The sequence below is a fragment of the Thalassophryne amazonica genome, chromosome 15, assembly GCF_902500255.1.
Source record: "Thalassophryne amazonica chromosome 15, fThaAma1.1, whole genome shotgun sequence".
Taxonomy (NCBI): Eukaryota; Metazoa; Chordata; class Actinopteri; order Batrachoidiformes; family Batrachoididae; genus Thalassophryne; species Thalassophryne amazonica.
The window spans coordinates 50,497,356-50,518,604 of NC_047117.1; the positions used below are offsets into that span (position 1 = coordinate 50,497,356).

General features: G+C 40.9%; 1 protein-coding gene across 6 annotated transcripts in view; it reads right to left on the reverse strand.

Moving 5' to 3' along the window:
• Positions 1-7,520: 7,520 nt before the first annotated feature.
• micu3a (mitochondrial calcium uptake family, member 3a) overlaps positions 7,521-21,249 on the reverse strand; it is a 167,480-nt gene continuing 153,751 nt past the window's right edge. For all 6 annotated transcript variants that reach the window (XM_034187492.1, XM_034187495.1, XM_034187493.1 and 3 more), the window contains 2 exons: positions 18,219-18,283; positions 7,521-8,588 (listed from right to left, as the gene is read on the reverse strand). In XM_034187492.1, the coding sequence (XP_034043383.1) occupies positions 8,582-8,588; positions 18,219-18,283 (72 nt within the window). In that variant the 3' untranslated portion in view covers positions 7,521-8,581. The remainder of the gene's footprint in view (positions 8,589-18,218; positions 18,284-21,249) is intronic.

The window sequence follows — 21,249 nt, forward strand, 5'->3', positions numbered from 1 at the left end:
AATTATTGCCAGGGGTTGTATACATCAAGAAAAGTATGAAATATTTACTTTCAAAAACTTGCCATACTGTCTAAAATAAAATAAAATTGGGTTTTTGTTTTTAACTCAGGAAACGAGGGAGTTTAATACACCTTCCGGTGCTACTTGGACACATCATCAGCAAAGAACCCAGGGTCATTAGGTGTTTCAGATCTTTAATTTTCATACACCCTCACCTGGGCAACCCAGCCGGGGTTGATCAGGCCCTGGCTTGTGTCCAAGTGGCCAGTTGTTCCACGTATCTCCCCTTCGGGTCCACAGCCACCTTGAGGCCCTCTCTGCAGCCTCTAGCGTGCAAATTCCTGTATCAAACAAGGTGGTTTCTCACACATTTCAGGAGAACGTGAAAATTTAGATTACTTAAATATGAGGTCTGTGAGAAAAGTATCCGACCTTATTATTTAAAAAAAAAAACATGGAGTTGAATCACGTGTGATTACATCAGCCAAGCTTGAACCCTCGTGGGCATGCGAGAGTTTTTTCACGCCTGTCGGTGACATTCGCCTGTGAGCACGCCTTGTGGAAGGAGTGGTCCAGCCCCCTCGTCGAAATTCCTTTGTCTGAGAAGTAGCTGAGCCTCCGTTGGAAGCCTTAAGGACAAGTTGGAACATGCCCTGCTGTTAAACAATTTCTCAGATACTCACTCAACTGAAAGCCACCAAAAGCCGCCTGGATTTTACAAATGGTTATCAACACGGAGGTGTTTTTCCTGTGGCGGGCGCGCCGCGCCGGCTGTGAGCCGACGCACCAATCCATCCACACGTCTTTAATTAAAAAATCTCCTTTAACAGTGGAATGTCTGGATAAACTGCTGATTCCGACCTCTTCTGAAAGTTCTCTGTTCTCTCACGACATCCTGGGTCAACAGAGGCTTAAATTTGGAGGTTTTCAGCTTGAAACAGGATCACGACATCGCCTCAGAGCGCTGCGCGACGTCCCGCTCCATGGGAAGTCCTTACAGCGATAGAAACAATCCAAAATCTTTCATCAGCCATTAAAATTTACACCGAAAACCAGCTGAATTTCTCGAATAGTGTCCACTCAGATGTGCCTCACAGTTTTTGAAAAAATTTTGATCAAGCACAGCGCCAGTCTCTCAGCAACTTCTCAGACAATGAAAATCTGATGAGGGGGCTGGACCACTCCTTCCACAAGGCGTGCTCACAGGCGAATGATGTCACCGACAGGCATGAAAAAACTCACGCATGCGCACGAGGGTTCAAGCTTGGCTGATGTAATCACACGTGATTCAAATCCATATAGTTTTTAAAAAAAATAAAACTGTCGGTTTCTTTTCTAATAGACCTAGTATTTATTGGTAACATTGTGATTATTTTTGATTATTTCATTGCCAGGGCCACAATTAACTATTCAAGTCAGAGAGATTAGGCCCCATAAAAAAACAACAACAAAAAAACATGTTTATCATCCAGGCCCGCATGCTGAAATCAGTCTGCATCAATATGTTTTATTTTTATTTTTTATTTTGGCCAAATTTTGGCCAAATTTCATTGACAGCTGGTGCAAGAACTGATATATATATATATATATATATATATATATATATATATATATATATATATATATATATATATATATATATATATATATATATATATATATATATATATATATATATATATATATAAGGTTGGGTAGGAATACTTTGAAATGTAATCCAAAGTAATCAGATTACAAGTAATCCAAATGTATGTACATACATACATGTAATCCACATGTATCCTTTCAAAGTAATCCTACCCAACCTTCTATATATATATAAATCCGCCCGCCCTCATCACCTTTTTTTCTGATGATAAACTAGTGTTTTTATTTATGGGGCCTTAATAATTTTCAAAAAAAAAAAAAAAAAAAACGAGTTGTAGATCTACAAGAAAAAAATTTAAAAAAAATGTGGACGGTAAAGTCCACAGTGGTCTCAGTGCTCAGAGGACACTTTCAGGGGTTTTGACCCCCAAACTGAAAGAATGGAAACACAGGATTCAACATGAAAGTTTTGATCCCTGAAGATCCACTTCTCACTATGACAGAAGATAGAAAGACAGAAGATGATAGACAGAAGATGTGAAAGCAGCGCCTGCTGAGGGTGAAACAAACTGCAGACGTGGATACAGCCTGTGATTACAGAGTTTACTGAGCAGCACAGTGGATCATCTCGGCTGCTTGTACTCGCGATCTCGTTCTTTCGGTCATGAGCCAAATCTCATGACCATAGGTGAGGGTCGGAACGTAGATCGATTGGTAAATCGAAAGCTTTTCCCCCCTGCTCAGCTCTCTCTTCACCACAACGGTCCAATACAGTGACCGCATCACTGCAGATGCTGCACCGATCCGTCTGTCGATATCACGCTCCATCTATCCCTCGCTCGTGAACTAGACTCCGAGATACTTAAACTTCTCCACTTGAGGCAAGGACACTCAACCGACCTGAAGAGGGCAAGTCACCTTTTTCCGGTCGAGAAACCGCCCCAGTGCACGCTGAAGGTCCTGATTTGACGAAGCCAACAGAACCACATTGTCCGCAAACAGCAGAGATGAGATTCTGTGGTTCCCAAACCGGACCCCCTCTACACCATGGCTGCACCTAGAAATTCTGTCCATAAAGGTAATGAACAGAACTGGTGACAAAGGGCAGGCCTGGCGGAGGCCAACGTGCACTGGAAACAGGTTTGACTTACTACCGGCAATGCGAACCAAGCTCCTGCTGTGGTCATACAGGGACCGGATAGCCCTTAGCAAAGGACCCCGGATCCCGTACACCCGGAGCACCCCCCACAGGGTGCCCCGAGGGACACGGTCGAATGCCTTCTCCAGATCCACAAAGCACAGGTGGACTGGTTCAAAAGTTAAAGTTGCTCCAATTTTGGTAAAAAAGTGATGCAAATTATTAGTTGAGTTAACAGGGTTTTAAAAAGGAATAGTTTGGACCATTTGTCACATTTAGTTATCATGTTATGGCGGAACATATGTCACATGTCAAAGAATCAAATGGACATTGACCTTATTTGACCTTTACTTTGGAGAACAACCATTCAGCACAGTCAAAACTATTCCATTTATTAATAAAGGGACTCTAGCGTTGGGACATGTTTTCCAAAACAAATAAACTTAGTGCTACAATACATTGTAAATAAAATACATGTGTAATTGCAAGTTTATTACTGAGTGTCATATTATTTTGTCAGTATTAAATGTATTCAGGGTATCTCTGTCAATTCACACTTGCATGACTTTGATTCACACACTTGCATGCACTCTGCCGTGCAGAAGAGTAAACTTGTTCCAAACTGTTATAAACTGTGTGCGGCTTCGTTCAAGTGCACAAGGAAAATTTTGAAATGTGCAAAATCTCTGTCATGCCTTAATTATGTGAACGTCACGTGAACATTGCGCTAATAATAATAATAAAAAAAAACCTGAGTGTGAGTGATTGTCAGCACACCACATCACAGCTCATCTGAACTATTATAACGAGATGTTAATCATAAACATACTTTTACAGCTGCTCATAAGAAGGATTGAAAATGCAACTGTTTTGCCAAGCTATTACAATATAAACATTACAAGTAATTACCTTTTTGACAATTCCAAATGTTTCTCCACGTCATGAAATGCAGGAGAGAGAGAGAGAGAGGAGAGGAGAGAGGAGAGAGAGAGAGAGGAGAGAGAGAGAGAGAGAGAGAGGAGAGAGAGAGAGAGAGAAAGAAGAGAGAGAGAGAGAGGAGAGAGAGAGAGAGAAGAAGAGAGAGAGAGAGAGAGAGACAGAGAGAGAGAAAGAGAGAGAGAGAGAGACAGAAGCGGCAGCTGAAATGATCCTCTGTGATTCCTGAAGCGATGAGAGGTGTTTTCATCAGCCAGGTGTCAAGGCACCTTTTTCTCCCCTTTTCAGCACCCCTGACTCCAACTGATCATTTCTTTCTTATTTCAATGTGTGTGCGCGCTGGTCTGAGCCTCAGTATTTATATAGCACCATACAGCCACACACTCATTTCCTTTATTCTTTCACGTTGCAGCGAGCTGTGACGTGGGACAGTAAAGAACAAACCACAGTTTCTGCTTTTTCTGAACTCAGCCGATATAAATGTTTTTGTTTTTACATACAACAATACAGAAACAACTTCGGACATCATCAAACATACTACACTTCACACTTATGGTACCATCAGCACAGCACAACCAAACTATTTGAATAAATTTGCATATTCAGATGAAGGCGCAGCCAGGGAAGAGTTTGGTGCCCAGCAGCGACTCCACTTCCTGAGGGTGCTCAGAAGGAACAATCTGGAGGAGAAGCTGCTGGTGTTGTTCTCCAGAGCCACCATCGAGCGCATCCTGACATACTGCATCACAGTGTGGTACAGGGGGTGCACAGCAGCAGACAGGAGAGCACTACATAGGGTGATCAACACGGCCCAGGGGATCACTGGTTGCTCTCTGCCCAGCCTGGAAGACATTGCCAGCTCTTGCTAAGTACTGATTTACTTTTAGGGACCAAAAATTAACTAATGCCCTTATTATCCCATAATGCTTTGCAAAATTATTCACTGATGCCATGACAGGAATTCTCACCAAAAATTTGAAGACTGTATCGAGAATTTCCAAATCTCTTCCTAGTTTTTAAACATTTCTCATAGAATTGAATTGGTATACAAATACTTTGGAGCGAACACATAATAAGAAAAGTGAATATACACTTCAACAGCCTGGTAATTTATCACTAATAGACCTTGGGTGAGTTTGCTGTGCCTTACACACTTTTACATTTCTTTGTTGTATTTTTCACCTTTCTTTTCCTTTTTTTAGTAAAAAGTTAGATTTATGTGGGGATTATCTCCAAGGTTACGCAAATTAATTATTCATCAGTCTCTTGGTTTATCAAAACTATTTCCCAAAAATCTGCCAGTGTTTGACAACGGCGTTTACTTTTTTTTTTGTACCGTTACACCACAGAACCACAGAGGAAAACATGCAAACTTTTCAAAAATATATCTACATAAGTGTTCCTAAAGCACAATCGCCCCGGAAAATCGAGATTTTATTGTTTTGTACTTCGGCCTTTATAATTGTAAGTACGTTTATCGGACACACGAGGGCAGCATTTCACCAGAAATAGAGGCCAAGTACCCTGAAGAAACCACCAGTTTGTTTGAAAGCACCAAATTTGGCGTTCATGTTGATGAACTAGTCGTGGGCTGAGGAGATTTTCGTTACTACTAAATTAATTGTCTGATAATAAAGATTCCAAAGCAGCAGACTGTCTGTGACTGAATGTTATGGAGTTATGGTGCAAAAGGTTAATTTCAGGTTGCACAGGGGTCAAAAGTTCAAGTTACTCCAAAGTGATGTAAATTATTGGTTGAGCCCACTAGGATTAATAAATGGAACAGTTTTGACTGTGATGAGTGCTTCATTTCTAAAGTAATGTTGATGTCCACTGGATTCTATGACAATGAGATGTGACCCCATAAAGTGATCCAGTAAACATAACATATTTTGCATCACTTTTGACCAAAATTGGGGAAGTTGACCATTGTCACTATTTTTGCTGTTTTTATCCTGTAACCTTGTGACATTCAGTCATAGACAGTCCAAACTACGTTTTCTGGAATCCCTGTGATTAGTCAAATAATGTGGTGTATGTTGAAACATACACACCACACTTACAGCATTATTAAGGGCCCCCTCAAAGATAACACAATTGAAGGTTTGAACTCATTCTTGTGTGATCGCTTTGCTGTGGACACTAGCGCATGTCAGCTGCCGACTGACATCTGAGCGTGACCGTGCACTCAAGCTGTTAGATTACAATAAAGACAAAAATACGGCATAACAAATGCCATTTTGTAAGTTATTACGGCGAAAATTAAAGACTTCCTCTTCCTCTTCTTTTTAAAAAAAATACATTTATCTCCTTGATTTTAGGCATTTTACGCTCCTACTATAGGACAGTGATGGTAGCATAGTGGTAAAGTTTAATTCTGTTAATCAGAGCTTTTGTAAATTGCAGGTTCGAATCCTGCTGGTGGCATGTAGTTATTTCTTGTTTCTCCACAGCAGCACGCGATGTGGTGCAACATGTTCCAGCTGGTTTTTATTTTAATTTTTGTTCTGCACAACAGTGGCACAATGTGGTGCACCACATTCCAGCTGCTTGCACTGTGTTCGTGCACACGCCCAAAACTATGTGCGTCCTTCACGACAGCAGGTGGAATGTTTCTTGGTTCCCCATTTCATGTGTGGTTCATGTATTTTCTTCCGGTTTGTGCGTCTTTCGTGTTATGTGTGAAGGGGCCCTAAATGTTGACCCCTGTGTAATCCTTCATTGACCCCCCTTACCTGGCTCTAGCTGCCACCCTGGGGATGGCACCATGTTACTAGACCAGAAGGCAAAAGGTCATATCTGCCATTAATTAATGGTGACGATTTTGCCTGCTGTCATCTCTAATTTTTTTTAGAAATGTTTTACCTTCTGTTTTGACAAACTCGATAAACTCAAGAAACCCTTTAAGAACAGAGATAGTTGTTTTTGCACTTTTCTGGAAGCTATAACATTATTACTCTGGCTCACCAGTCTTCGTCTGTTGTGCAGCATGCCTATCTTCCCCAGTGTTTGCCCATCTTGTTTTTCTTGATGTCACAATGTGCAAACATAAATATCAACTTAGTGCAATGTGACAACTTACTGGCTATGATATCTGCTGAAATCCTTTATTAATGTGACAATATAAAACTGAACAGGTGCACCTTAGTGCTGAATAGATCACAGTGCACACTCAAGAAATCAAAAGATTTCACATATCTTCTCAAAATAGTTTATTCATGCATACAAATTTCTTCATCAGGTCCACATATGTGACCAAGAGTAAAATAGTTCTTGCAAACACATTATGAGAAATCAATTTAACAAAAAAGCTATTATGCTGTTCTTGTATTTATTCTCAACATCCCCCAACATGATATCCAAACATCATATTACATAATTTATGATGCATCCCAACAGTGAATATTAATATGTACGAATTACGTATTGTACATAATGCTGTCACACATTTTTCCATTTCTGTTGCTACAGTGTGCGAAACAGAATTAAGAGTTTCTTGAAAGAGGAGACAGATAGAAGGCACCCGAGTGGATGTGAGATATCTACTGAATGTCCACATGCAACTAAACTCTCAAATGACTAAAAATGTAAATATCCATCTGTCTCTGGCTGCTGTTCTTTCTCTCTCATTACAGTCTCATGCAGTTTCACCACATCTGAAATTCTGCAGTAACATCAGGATAATATAGCTTTCCTAATACAGGGAAGTGTATATACACGCAGTGCTAACTGAAATAGATGTGAGATGCAAGTAATAACTGCACAAGTTACAGATTAAATGAAGAAAACACTGAAATGAATAAAATCTGTCAAAATGAAAACCTTCAGTTTTCATAATGTCCTTCACCAATTTCTGAAATTTTAGTCTTTTGCAGTGTCTAGTTTGCTAGTGTTAGATTCATGTTTGTAATTATATGTGATATTGTGTATTTTGCATTTCCATTATGATTAACATCTTGAGCATCCTTGTGTTTCTGTATAAATGTGGTTTTGAGTTTATTTCATCAGTCTATCAGGACATATATCCAAATATAAACTGTTCTTTTAAAGAAAACAACAAATGCTTTAACATAAGGAGAAAAAAAAAATCTGATTTATACTCCAATGGATGATTCCACGAACAAAGATAATGAATGAGTAATTAATTCATCAGCATGTTTTTGTAAAACCACATGGTAGTTCACCAAAAATAACTTGAATGTTTTAAAGGCAAAGATTAATTATATAAGACTTTTATTTTGGTTCATCTTTAAGTCATCTTTAATTATTAGCGCTGTTTAACTTTTCATTGGTTTTCCAACATATTTATTCTTTTAAAAATGATAATACGCCTAAGATTTTGGTTCCAAACTGTATATTTAGTAGGTATTAAATAAATAATCATTCTTTATTATCTTTATCTTTGTCGGACGGCAGTTTGTTAATTTGTTGAAACAACTTTATGAAGAGAAATGTGTGATAGTTAGTAATTTTGGGTTATTTATATTGCAATGCTAGTTGGTAGTGTGCTGGAAACGCTAAATGCGTTTGAAAATCTGAACTGAATGTTTCACGCAGTTAACACACACACATGCACACAAAATACTAATGGTAAAATGAGTCCATTGGAATCTGTGCTCCATGTTTGGACAGTCACGGTTTATTTGAATGTGTTTGTGTTTTCGTGCTCCTGGAGGATGGAACAAGATGAGGAGAACAGAACCTAAAAAGACTAAAATGACTCATTATTAGTGCACATGTTTGTAGCAGTTTCAGACTTTGGGAATCTGTCTTGGTTCCCTCACTCGTCTTTTTTCCGCCTCCCTCTGTATTTTTCTGTTCTCCTTCAGGACTTCTCCTTGAACTGCCTCCACAGCTGCTGCACTTGTCTCCTGGCCTCAGAGCGAACGCAGCTGGAGAAGGAGGTGTGCTGTCCACCCTTCACCTGGTATACAGAGCAAAAGCAGACAGAAGTTGGTTCTTTGTGATTTACATGATAACTGTGCTGAATCCAGAACAATGGAATTCGGTGATTTATTTTCTTTTATCTCATCCTTAGTATTTAAAATGTTCATCATAGATTTGCTCACAACTCTGAGCTGCCTTATTTATCAACAATTCCTATGCACAGCATCTAGTGGTAGAACAGAGGAACTGCAACTAGAAAGCATTACTGCCTAATTATCAACTACACAATTAGTAATTATGCCAAATTACAAACAGATGTGTAGCCTCACTGACATCAAAACCTACAAAAGACATCTGAACTCAAGAGCAGCTTTTGACTTTGGCATTTAAATTAAAATAAATAAAACACATCAAACTCTGCAAGACATGAATCAGTTTCCAGACTCAGCAGCTGAAAAGTAAATATATTAGAGTTGCACTTGAGTGGATGATCACCATCAGCTGGACAATGTGTACGTAGTTCTACCTGCTACACTGGCATGAAAGAAATCATGTCCCTCCAACAACTTTATATTAAAAATGAACCTGTGCCTTTTTGCTGCTCATATTTGATTAGGAGAGATTTTATCTTAACAAAGACCCTAACCCTAACACTGTGAGGACATCAATGGAGTGCAAAGGATTCTGGGACAAGTGTAATGATAAATATTTGTCCACATATTTGATTAACTGGAAAGTTTTATACTATTTGTTGTGATCATATTAAAGATTCTTACTTAAAATCATGTCCACAAGTGATGTAGATGCCTAACTTAAAAAATAACGACACCATGAGTGACTGGTCGGTACACCTCTTGGAAGACAGACTGTTGTATGACTGCATATTTATTCGTGGCACTTAATGTTGTTGGTTTAATGGTGCATTTATTGCTCATATTTTTGTCTCACTGCTGTGACCACACACAAACACTTTGATCTCTGTGTCACTTAAGCTGATTTTCTTTGCTCTTTTAAGCCTCTTTCACACGGGGCCTGCATAGAGTTGCATTGTGCTGCATATCGAGTACGCTGGAATGGCTGCCTCATGAAAAAATGTTGTGCACAGGGGAAGCTTGGTCCACCTCTTCTTCTTCCATGGTTTTGAAGTTTCACTGGCAGCAAAGTTCAGCGGGATGAATAAAATCTAGCAATGCAGGTATGTACTGATTTAAACATGTTCAATTTTGTGTGTCTATTTTGTGGACCCCTTTGTGTCCCTCAGTGTATTGGCATGTAGGGCTGAATAAGCTCAGTGTAGTTGGTACACTACACTGCATAACTCTATGTTGGCCGGGTGTGAAAGGGGCTTTACCCTGGTCGGTAACACAAGAAAGAAATGGAGGTTTTATATGGTTAACTAAGGCCATTTCTGAATGCACACGATCGTGAATGTACAAAAACATGTTTTAGAACACAGTGAGGAAAATAAGTATTTGAACACCCTGCGATTTTGCAAGTTCTCCCACTTATTAATCATGGAGGGGTCTGAATTTTTTTATCTTAGGTGCATGTCCACTGTGAGAGACATATTCTAAAAAAAAAAAAAAAAAAAAAAAAAAAAATCTGGAAATCACAATGTATGATTTTTTTAATAATTTATTTGTATGTTACTGCTGCAAATAAGTATTTGAACACCTGTGAAAATCAATATTAATATTTGGTGCAGTAGCCTTTGTCTGTCATTACAGAGGTCAAATGTTTCCTGTAGTTTTTCACCAGGTTTGCACACACTGCAGCAGGGATTTTGGTCCACTCCTCCATACAGATCTTCTCTAGATCTTTCAGGTTTGGAGTTTCAGCTCCCTCCAAAGATTTTCTATTGAGTTCAGGTCTGGAGACTGGCCAGGCCACTCCAGGACCCTAAAATGCTTCTTACAGAGCCCCTCCTTAGTTGCCCTGGCTGTGTGTTTGGGGTCATTGCCATGCTGGAAGACCCATCCATGACCCATCTTCAATGCTCTTACTGAGGGAAGGAGGTTGTTTGCCAAAATCTTGCAATACATGACCCCATCCATCCTCCCTTCAATACTGTGGAGTCGTCCTGTCCCCTTTGCAGAAGAGCACACCCAGAGTATGATGTTTCCACCCCCATGCTTCACAGTTGGGATGGTTTTCTTGGGGTTGTTCTCATCCTCTAAACACGGTAAGTGGAGTTGATTCCAAAAAGCTCTATTCTGGTCTTATCTGACCACATGGCCTTCTCCCATGCCTCCTCCGGATCATCCAGATGGTCACTGGTGAACTTCAAACAGGCCTGGACATGTGCTGGCTTGGGCAGGGGGACCTTGCTGCCCTGCAGGATTTTAAACCATGACAGCATCATGTGTTACTAATGTAATCATGACTGTGGTCCCAGCTCTCTTCAGGTCATTGACCAGGTCGTCCTGTGTCGTTCTGAGCTTTCTCAGAATCATCCTCACCCCACAAAGTGAGATCCTGCATGGAATCCCAGACCGAGGGAGACTGACAGTCATCTTGTGTTTCTTACACTTTCTAATAAATAATCTTAACAGTTGTTGTCTTCTACCAAGCTGCTTGCCTGTTGTCCTGTAGTCCATCCCAGCCTTGTGCAGGTCTACAGTTTTCTCCCTGGTGTCCTTAGACAGCTCTTTGGTCTTGGCTATGGTAGACAGGTTGGAGTGTGATTGATTGAGTGTGTGAACAGGTGTCTTTTATACAGGTAACAAGTTCAAACAGGTGCAATTAATACAGGTAAAGAGTGCAGAATAAGAGGGCTTCTTAAAGAAAAACTAACAGGTCTGTGTGAGCCAGAATTCTTGCTGGTTGGTAGGTGTTCAAATACTTATTTGCAGCAGTAACATACAAATAAATTATTAAAAAAAATCATACATTGTGATTTCCAGATTTTTTTTTTTTTTTTAGATTATGTCTCTCACAGTGGACATGCACCTAAGATGAAAATGTCAGACCCCTCCATGATTTCTAAGTGGGAGAACTTGCAAAATCGCAGGGTGTTCAAATACTTATTTTCCTCACTGTACATGATTTATCAACAAGTAATACTGTTTGATAAAACCAGATTATTGTACTTAGACACATACTAAATCCCATTAATACGACAGCATTTAGAAACTTTCCTACACAGTTTGATAAATGAGAAACCTGGTACTCTGAAGGCAGGTATGTTGTAACTGAATAACTACAGAAAATAATTTCAAAATATAAATTATGCAGTCACCATGGAAATGTAAACCAGTGTAGACAAAGGACAAGAAATGATACTCTTTTCATAAACAACTATCTCATGAAAGAAGCAACAGGGTAATATCATTTATTTTATACATATATATTTTAAATAATTACACCATGAACATAATGCAGCAGGCAAACAAACTGTACTGTGGAAATAATTCTGAGCATGTACACTTCTCTATTGTAGTTTTTTCCTATAGATGCTTAAAGTTGACAAGGATGAAAGAAAGTAGTGTGGAATAGGAAAAAGTAATAAATAGTATCCAAAATGCTGTGGCTATCAAATTAGCTCACAATAAAATGTCATTAAATTTTATAAAACATCTCCCTAACAAAGAATAAACCACTAACACAGATGAATATAGTATGCTGATAATTGTAAGACAATACTGGACAGTACAAATACCCCTTTAACACATAACTGTCTATTTTTGGCTGTGGATGTACTACACACTGGCTACAAGGGGCAACGCCAACATTTCTCAACATTTCACCCATTGAGTTAAAACTTCACACATTCTCAAGAAATGTTGGTTTCTCAGAATGTAAAAGATGGAGATCCACACCCTACTTTTTCTGTGTCAGGCTCAAAACTTCTCAACTGCCCCTCGTAGCTAGCTACCATGGCCATCTTGTAAGGCTCTCATGCTAACATACAGCAACACCTGTATTAATTGGGCATACACACCATTTAATTTTATTAAATTCCACTGCACTGAACTACAGGCAACTATTCTAAAATCAAAATTATATAATTAGGGAACTAGAAGCACTCAGAGAGTGAAAACCTCCGTCAAGGCCATGGGGTCACTGACGCCATAACATCTACACGCCGTGGAATCAATGAACCTAAAAAAGGCTAACAATGATGTTTGCTCAGTAGTAAAAAAAATTTCATCTGCTGTGACTGGATAGCATGTATGCTTAGCGCTTGGCATCACAGTTAATTGCAACTTGCACCTTTCCCAGAAGCTACTGTCATTTGAGCACTGATATTGATATTGCATGTGCTTATAGACAAAAACAAACTAGAAGCACAGAGAGTGGGTTAGGGATTCCCTCCTTGGGAGAGTGATGTATTTCTTTTTGTCTCTTTCTTTAAAACTGTATATAATAATCATTAGATTATTAATATATAAACAAAAATAAATTTAAGAAATATTACAATTTGAAAACAAATGCACCCGAACGTGATGACAGCTGCAACTGCTTAATGCTAACTTTTAACATTGAAAATGCCATAGACATGCTAACACGTTAGCATCGGGATCTGGATCGTGATCCAGATCACCACTAAAATTGAATCACTTGTTCCTCTTGTCATTTCCAACCACTCCACAAAATTTCATCAAAATCCGTTCAAAACGTTTTGAGTTATCCTGCTGACAAACAAACAGACAAACAAACAAACGCAACCAAAAACATAACCTCCTTGGCGGAGGTAATTATACTGTTGTGTCTGATGATTTGCGGACGTTCATGCTGGTTATACGGTTGCAAATTGAGCTTTACCGGCGATGCCTAAGCAGAGCTGGTAAAAAGGAGTTTTTTATTTGCGACCATATAACAGCATGAACGTCTGCAAATCATCAGACACAACAGGGTAATTCCCATTCTAATCCAATTCCATCTTTTGCACGGTTTATTTTTCTGTAGGTAATTCGGTCGGCAAGGCTTACCGTTGAGGCAGCGTCGCTCCAACAGTGGTCAGGGCACGGCATAATCCATCAAACATGAAAATCCATCAAATCCATCAAATGTGAAATGGTAATTCTGTATCAGAATCCACATCGATACTTTCATATGGTAGCTTAAATTCACCCATTTCGGCAGAGGCGGCATGCGACTTTCTCTCGCTCTCAGCTAACAGCTAGCAGTGCGCGCGGCCGGTGTTCTGTCGAACTGTGCATCTCTTCGCATAAATCAACAGTTCCGCATCCCGACAATACTGTGCATTATACGGTCTGAAATCTCACACGATTAATCAATCAGATTCACGGAAAAAAAATTAAATTGGATTAGAATTTGCAGTAAAGTGTAAGACAGTGCTGGACATTACAAAACATTCCCTTCATTTGTCATATCTACTTACTCCAATTAAGAGTGGCCTATCCCATTAGTCATAGGGCATGAGGTAGGGTACACCCTGGACAGAATGCCAGTCTATCACAGGGTCATACACAGACAGACAAACTCACACCTCTGGTCAATTTAAAGTTTCCAGCTCACCTAACTTATATGTCTTTGTAAGTGGGAGGAGGCCAGAGCACCTGGAGGGAATCAACATTAACACACAAACCTCACAGAGAACTGCTCAAGCAGGAAGTGATCCCAAGACCTTCTTGCTGTGAGGAAACAGCACTAAGGGCTCCTTCACACATAACATGAAAGACACAGAAACCAGAAGAAAATCCACTAACCAAAAACGAAACGGGGAACCACAAAACATTCCACCTGCTGTCGGGAGAGATGCACGGTCGGACAGGCATGTACGATACCATGGCGACTGTTTCATGCACGCTCGTGTTTGCGTGCACGAACATAGTGAGCACATGGAAAGTCTTGCACACAGCAGCGGAGCAAAAAATGAATAAAACACCACAATTTATAATTCCTGTTATAAAGAGTGGAGTTAGCCTCCGCCTAGATGTACACCAGGAAGTAAATGAAATGACGTGGATGACTGTTCTCCCTTTTATGTTTTACATGAATTACCTGATGTGCCCCTCTCATGAAGACATTAGCCGGGCTGCCGTCTCATGAAGAGTCAGCTCTTGTGTCATAAGCGCATCCGCTGGCATGGCATGTCCAGCGCGCAGTGATTCGCTGATGACCGTGTTGCAAATGTGATATGTGTTTTAATTATTATAATGTGGGGAAATCCCACAGTGACACGTGCCTCACGGCTGCAGGTCGCAGGAAGACACATCCCCCCCACCCACCTTTGTACGCGGATGTTGCCGCTGTGGGGAAAAAAACAGACGCACCATAAAAAAAAAGAACAAAACAAAAAAACACTGCAATTTATTGAATCCCTCTTATCGAGCGGGCAATACAAGTATGAACCTTCTGTTTGTCTGTAGATGACCCATGGTCACAGACATACAGTCATGAAATGACATGAATGAAGCAGTGCGTGCTTATCACGTCCACATCTGCTGGTCCGGCGTGTTCAGCCGGCCCCGTGCCCATGTCCAGCGAGTGGCGTGCCGATGCAGAGACACCACGTCATATGGACTGTAGCTCACGTGGGTGACGTGACATTCAAATTGCCAGTTCAGTGTACACATGATCAGATGGTCCTTTTCATGTTGTGTGGGCCGCCAGAAGAGGAGGTACTGCTGGCCCACCACCAGAGGGCGCCCTGTCTGAAGTGCGGGCTTCAGGCACGAGAGGGCGCTGCCACCTCCCAAGAGCGGCCGGGTTGACAGCTGTCACTCATCGGCTATGACAGCTGTCACCAATCATCTGCGCCTCACCCCAAATAAAAGCAGGACGACACCTCCACCACGTCGCCGAGATATCGTTCTTCCAAGGAGGTAACTCTCTCAGACTGAGAATTCCTAACGTTGTTTTCAGTAGATACATTGTTGCAGCTGTCTTCCCGAAGGACCGGCGTATGCTGCGACTGCTTCGCTCTGCATTCCGCCAGATAAGTAATTAGACAGGAGCTGCACGAGCGTGTGATTAGAGGTGGAGGTGGAATAACCACCATCCTTGTTACGGGGTGTACACACACCCACACCTGACTGTTTTTGCTCTTCGCCAGCAGTACCAGATCCGACACGCGGAGACAGTGGCCACCTGGGGGACTCGGGACCTGGCGGCTCCAGTATCCTCCTGGTTCGGTGGCGGAGGAAATCGTGTGGTTCCGGTTCTTCTCCAGACGGATGTCTCCTATCGTCGAGCCTGCCCACACGACACCTTTATTAATTGACTTTGTATTCATTCTATAATCTGCTCTGTGTAGTTGTGGCATTCACAACAGTAAAGTGTTCAAATTTAACTTCTCCTATTGTCCGTTCATTTGCGCCCCCTGTTGTGGGTCCGTGTCACTACACTTTCACAACATTTCACATGGGACTGCCTGTCGTGCGCGCCGAGCGGCAGCTCCAGCCCGTGGCTAAAGCAATATACAGTGGAGGAAATAAGTATGTGATCCCCGCTGATTTTGAAAGTTTGCACACTGACAAATGATTAAACAGTCTCTGATTTTTATGGTAGCTTTATTGTAACAGTGATAGAAAGAAAAAAATCAAGAAAATTACATGAAATGATTGGTGGCAAAACCCTTCTTGGCAAGCATAGCAGTCAGACGTTTCTTGTAGTTGCTTACTAGGTTGGCACACACATCGGGAGTAATTTTTAGTCCACCTCCTCTCTGCAGATCATCTCCAAATCAAGGAGGATTTGAGGCTGCCGTTGGAAACTCGAAGCTTCAGCTCTCTCCATAGATTTTCTATAGGATTAAGGTCAGGAGACTGGCTCGGCCATTCCGTGATCTTGATGTGCTTCTTATGGAGCCACTCCTTTGTTACCATTGGCTGTATGTTTGGGTCGCTGTCGTGCTGGAAGACCCATCCACGACCCATTTTCAGTGTCCTGACGGAGGCAAGGAGGTTGTCACCCAAGATTTTGCAATACATGACCCCGTTCATCTTCCCGTCGATGTGGTGATGTCGACCTGTCCCCTCAGAAGAGAAAAACCCCCAAAGCACAATGCTTCTACCACCATGCTTGACGTTGGGGATGGTGTTCTTGGGGTCATATTCAGCATTTCTCTTCTTCCAAACAACGTCAAGTTGAGGCCAAAGAGCTCGATTTTGGTCTCATCTGACCACAGCACCTTCTCCCAGTCTCTCTCTGAGTCATTAATATATTCATTGGCAAACTTGAGGCAGGCCTGAACGTGAGTCTTCTTGAGCAGAGGGACCTTGCGTGTACTGCAGGATTTTAAATCATTGCGTCTCGGTGTATTACCAATGGCTTTATTGGTGACTGTGGTCCCAGCTGCCTTGAGATCATTAACCATCTCCCCCCGTGTAGTTCTAGGCTGATCTCTAACCTTTCTCATGATCATTGAGACCCCACGAGGTGATATCTTGCGTGGAGCACCCAGCCTAGGTCGATTGACAGTCATGTTTTACTTCTTCCACTTCCAAATAATTGCACCAACAGTTGTCACCTTCTCATTCAGCGTCTTACTTATGGTTTTATAGCCCATCTTAGCCTTGTGTAGGTCAACAATTTTGTCTCTGACATCTTTAGACTGTCACTGAGTCTGTGGGCAGGTGGCTTTTCATACAGGTGACAATTTGGGACAGGTGTCTCTCATGCAGGTAATGACTTCACTGAGATTAGGAGTATGTCAATGGCCTGTGGGAGCCAACATTACTCATGGCTGGTAGGGGATCAACTACTTAGTTCCCTTAATGAAATGCAAACTGATTTTTATTTTTCATTTCATGTAATTTTCTCAATTTTTTTTCTTTCTATCACTGTTACAATAAAGCTACCATAAAAATTTGACGCCTCCTTCGTGCGCCATTCTGCCTCAATCGTGATATGCGTGAAGGGGTCCTAACCCTATGCCATACAATCCCATCATGTAATTGCCAATATAATTAAAATAACATTTATATAATCTGGCCATCAGATGGAATATGTACGTAAATAGTCCTAGCCTAGGATAGTCACTACAGTGTTTCTATGGTAGATCAGAGCTAGCATGTAGGTGGATTGAAAATTAACCTGTTAACCCTGGTTCTGAACAATATATTACTAAGTATGTTCCATGGGTAAAGTAAGACTTCTACATAGTTATTCATTTTATTAAATTACTTTAACTTTGTAGTTATAAGTTTCAAGTTTTTCTATTATCATCACATAATCAACAAAACAGCTGCAGCCAGGATACAAGACCCTCTGATTTCCATAAATCTAGTAAATACAATTATTCATCAAGGTATTGTCTTTCATTCATATGGGTTGCCGATTAGTGGGATTGCTGCATATTTTGTACGTTATAAGAATGTAGAGATAATTTAGATCAAGTTGTGGTGCTACTTTTAAGATTTGTATCCCGTTATAAAGTAATTACTATGTCTGCTGTTCGGACTCTCAGACATGAAGTCATTCAGTTATTAGTACTGATAATTACTGTAATACTACAAATATATGTAAATGAAAGAGGTAGAAAAGAGGGGACTAAAATTAAAAAAACAGACATTTTTACTGGATTAGACATTCAAGTGCTTTTTTAGTTTGATTGCATATTTATTCATGGCACTTAATATCATTGTTTGAAGATGTGATAAAGTCCTGCACAAACATTTATCACTGAAGCTATGTTTGTACAGACCACGTACATCACATTTTATGATCCGACACGTCATACATTTACTATTTTGGTACTTATCTGGCTGCCAGCTCCTTCTTCAGACAGGATCTAAAGGAGGTGGTACGCTCCATAGCTTTATACCCCTGAGAGGTCAGCAGACAGACATCATGACAGAGTAAAAAAGAGTGAGGGAGTAAGAAAGGAAAACATGTAAGGAGTGGCAAAAAGCAAGAAAGACGTGGAAGAGAATAGGAGGAAGGAAAGATAAAGGTGAGCATAGAAGGAGGCATGAGTGTTTTAATACAGGAGGGAGTGGGAGAGAAGAACAGTATAAAAAAGGGAGGAGATGGAGGGAGGCGAGGCAAGCCAAGCAAGGAGTGAGGGAGAAAAAGAGAGAACACTGTTAATAAGCCAAGACTGTGAAGCCAAACCACAGTGGACACTCAGGTTCGTGTACTCAAGAGAGAAAACAGGGCATCCAAAAAATATGTACAGCCATTAGCCATACATTTATTAAAAACAAAACAAACAAACAAAAAACCCATCACTGTGAATTGTTAGTGAGGCGCACTGCACAGCTCAACAACTACTACCTGACATGTCAGGTTTGGTTCTCTAACCTGTAGGATACTTGCATATCGGTCCTTGACAGCAACACACAGGAAGTACAACAAAGCAGTTTTCAGATTGTCAAGTTTTTCAGCACTTCAAGTATTGATGTTGCCCAAATGTACTTGAGCAAGAACATCATCTTCCAAAAAGCTGTCACTCTCGATGGGTAAGATTCAAACTCCCAAATCCCTCTGAAATTATAGCTTTCTGTGGGGTATGCTGCAATACAGCACAGTAAAGTCTTTTTGGACTTTACTAAGAAATTGAGTCTTAGAAAATGAGGTTTGCAACATGCATCAGCGTATAATTCACAACTTTTCTCTATATTATCAGTTGTTTAATTTGGGAACTTTGTGCATTGTTGTAGTGTAGTTTTTATTATTGCCATTTATTTTTTCATTCTTGGAGTTTATTTTGTTTAGCACGTTGAATCATGGGAAAGCCCCATATACAGCTGTAGTCAGATGTTTACATACACCCAGCATGAGCATGAATGTCGTGGTAATTCTAGGCTTTCCATGATGTCCTTCAACTGTTCTTTTGCCAGCATACATCATTAATGAAAAAGAGGAACTGGGTGCACAAGCTTGAATTTATTTTGGATCTTTTATATATATATATATATATATATATATATATATATATATATATATATATATATATATATATATATATATAGACACAGAGAGAGAGAGAGAGAGAGAGAGAGAGAGAGAGAGAGAGAGAGGGTGTTATATGGCTGGGGGGGCCTGGCTGCCGGTTTGTTTCTGTTTTTTGGTTTTCCTCCCAGGTGGCGTGCATTTGGGACTGAGTGGCTGTGTTGCTGAGGCTGTCAGGACCTCACCCTGATCACCTGCGACTCGTCAGGACTCACAGCTGTGGTGCATCTGGATGGAGTGGAACATGTTGGCATTTAAGACTGGAGTGCACAGTGTGTATTTGCCAGAGACTCGACCTTGTGACCAGACGGGTGAGATCGTCGTCTTGGGAGCCATCTCATCAACAGCGGATGCTGAGAACGTCCAGGTTGATGCACAGTCTGTGAAGAGGAGGGGGTGAGGTCTCACGCTCGTCAGCACACTTCCTGAGGTACGTTAGATTTTGTGACTAACAGTTATACAGTCAGTAAATGTGGTGTCCCTCACACCTTATTGTATTGAGCTGTTTGTTAGTCATGTATCAGCTTCCACTGCGGTGGAGTTTTGTGAACTGGATGTTCCATGCCTGCAGGTTGGGAAGCTGATCAGTAATCAAGCCAGGAAGTGTTTGCTGTTTGTACACCTTTTAAGTGTTCTGTGTGTAGAGTGTGGACTCACATAATGGTTCCTTCTTTCACAGACTCGGTTGTTGCGGCCACCTGGGGGGTGTCGGCGGGGTCCTTGGGTCCGAAACAGCTTCTGGCTCCGGACCGTTAGCGCTGCTGGGAGCGCACCACGCCAGGCCGCACCTTTTTTGTTATTATCACTGTTATGTATTAAATTCAGTTAGCCTTTGTACCGTGCTCTGCTTATTTCATACTGGGTCCTTCAAACGCTGGTCGGTTCTCCGAGCTGCGTCCGACACATAACAGAGGGCCAATAAAATGTTACCACTTTTTGATCGTACACAAGTTTTTGAAATGAGAACTTCCTCGAAAATTTTATTCACAGACTTGTAACAGAAGCATCAAATTAACATTTGATACCAAAGGTTTCCCACTTTGTCTGTTGTTTTCCGCACAGTTCAATAATTGATGACATGTTCAATCCACACTCCTCTTCAGTGAAGTTTGTGATGACATTGCCACACATCTCAAGAGGGATGAAAAAGAAATTCGGAGAATCCCTCTTGAGATGTTGTTTCAACTGTCTAGGAGTTGATTTGACATGACACTGAAGACTCTGGAGGTAGGCCCCCTTCCTTATTCCATCTACTTTGTACAACGTACCATCAACACTGGCAGCAAAACAGCCCCAGAGCATGATGGTGCCACCACCATGCTTGACTCCTACAAACATAACTCTTCTCATTGAGGCCAAATAGCTTTGTCTCGTCTGACCGGAGAACATTTCTCCAGAAGGCATTTGGTTTGTCTATGTGGGCAACTGCAAATTTCAGTCTAGCTTGAAGGTGTTGATTTTGGAGCAAGGGCTTCTTTCTTGGTCAGCACTCTCTTCATCTCTTCATGTAAAATTTGCTTCACTCTGAACAACGACTCTGGTGTTCCTACAGTTTCCAGTTAATGGCAGGTCTGATACTTATTATATTATATTATAGGCCAATCTCCAACCTTCCTTTTCTCTCAAAAATTCTTGAAAGGGTAGTTGTAAAACAGCTAACTGATCATCTGCAGAGGAATGGTCTATTTGAAGAGTTTCAGTCAGGTTTTAGAATTCATCATAGTACAGAAACAGCATTAGTGAAGGTTACAAATGATCTTCTTATGGCCTCGGACAGTGGACTCATCTCTGTGCTTTGTTCTGTTAGACCTCAGTGCTGCTTTTGATACTGTTGACCA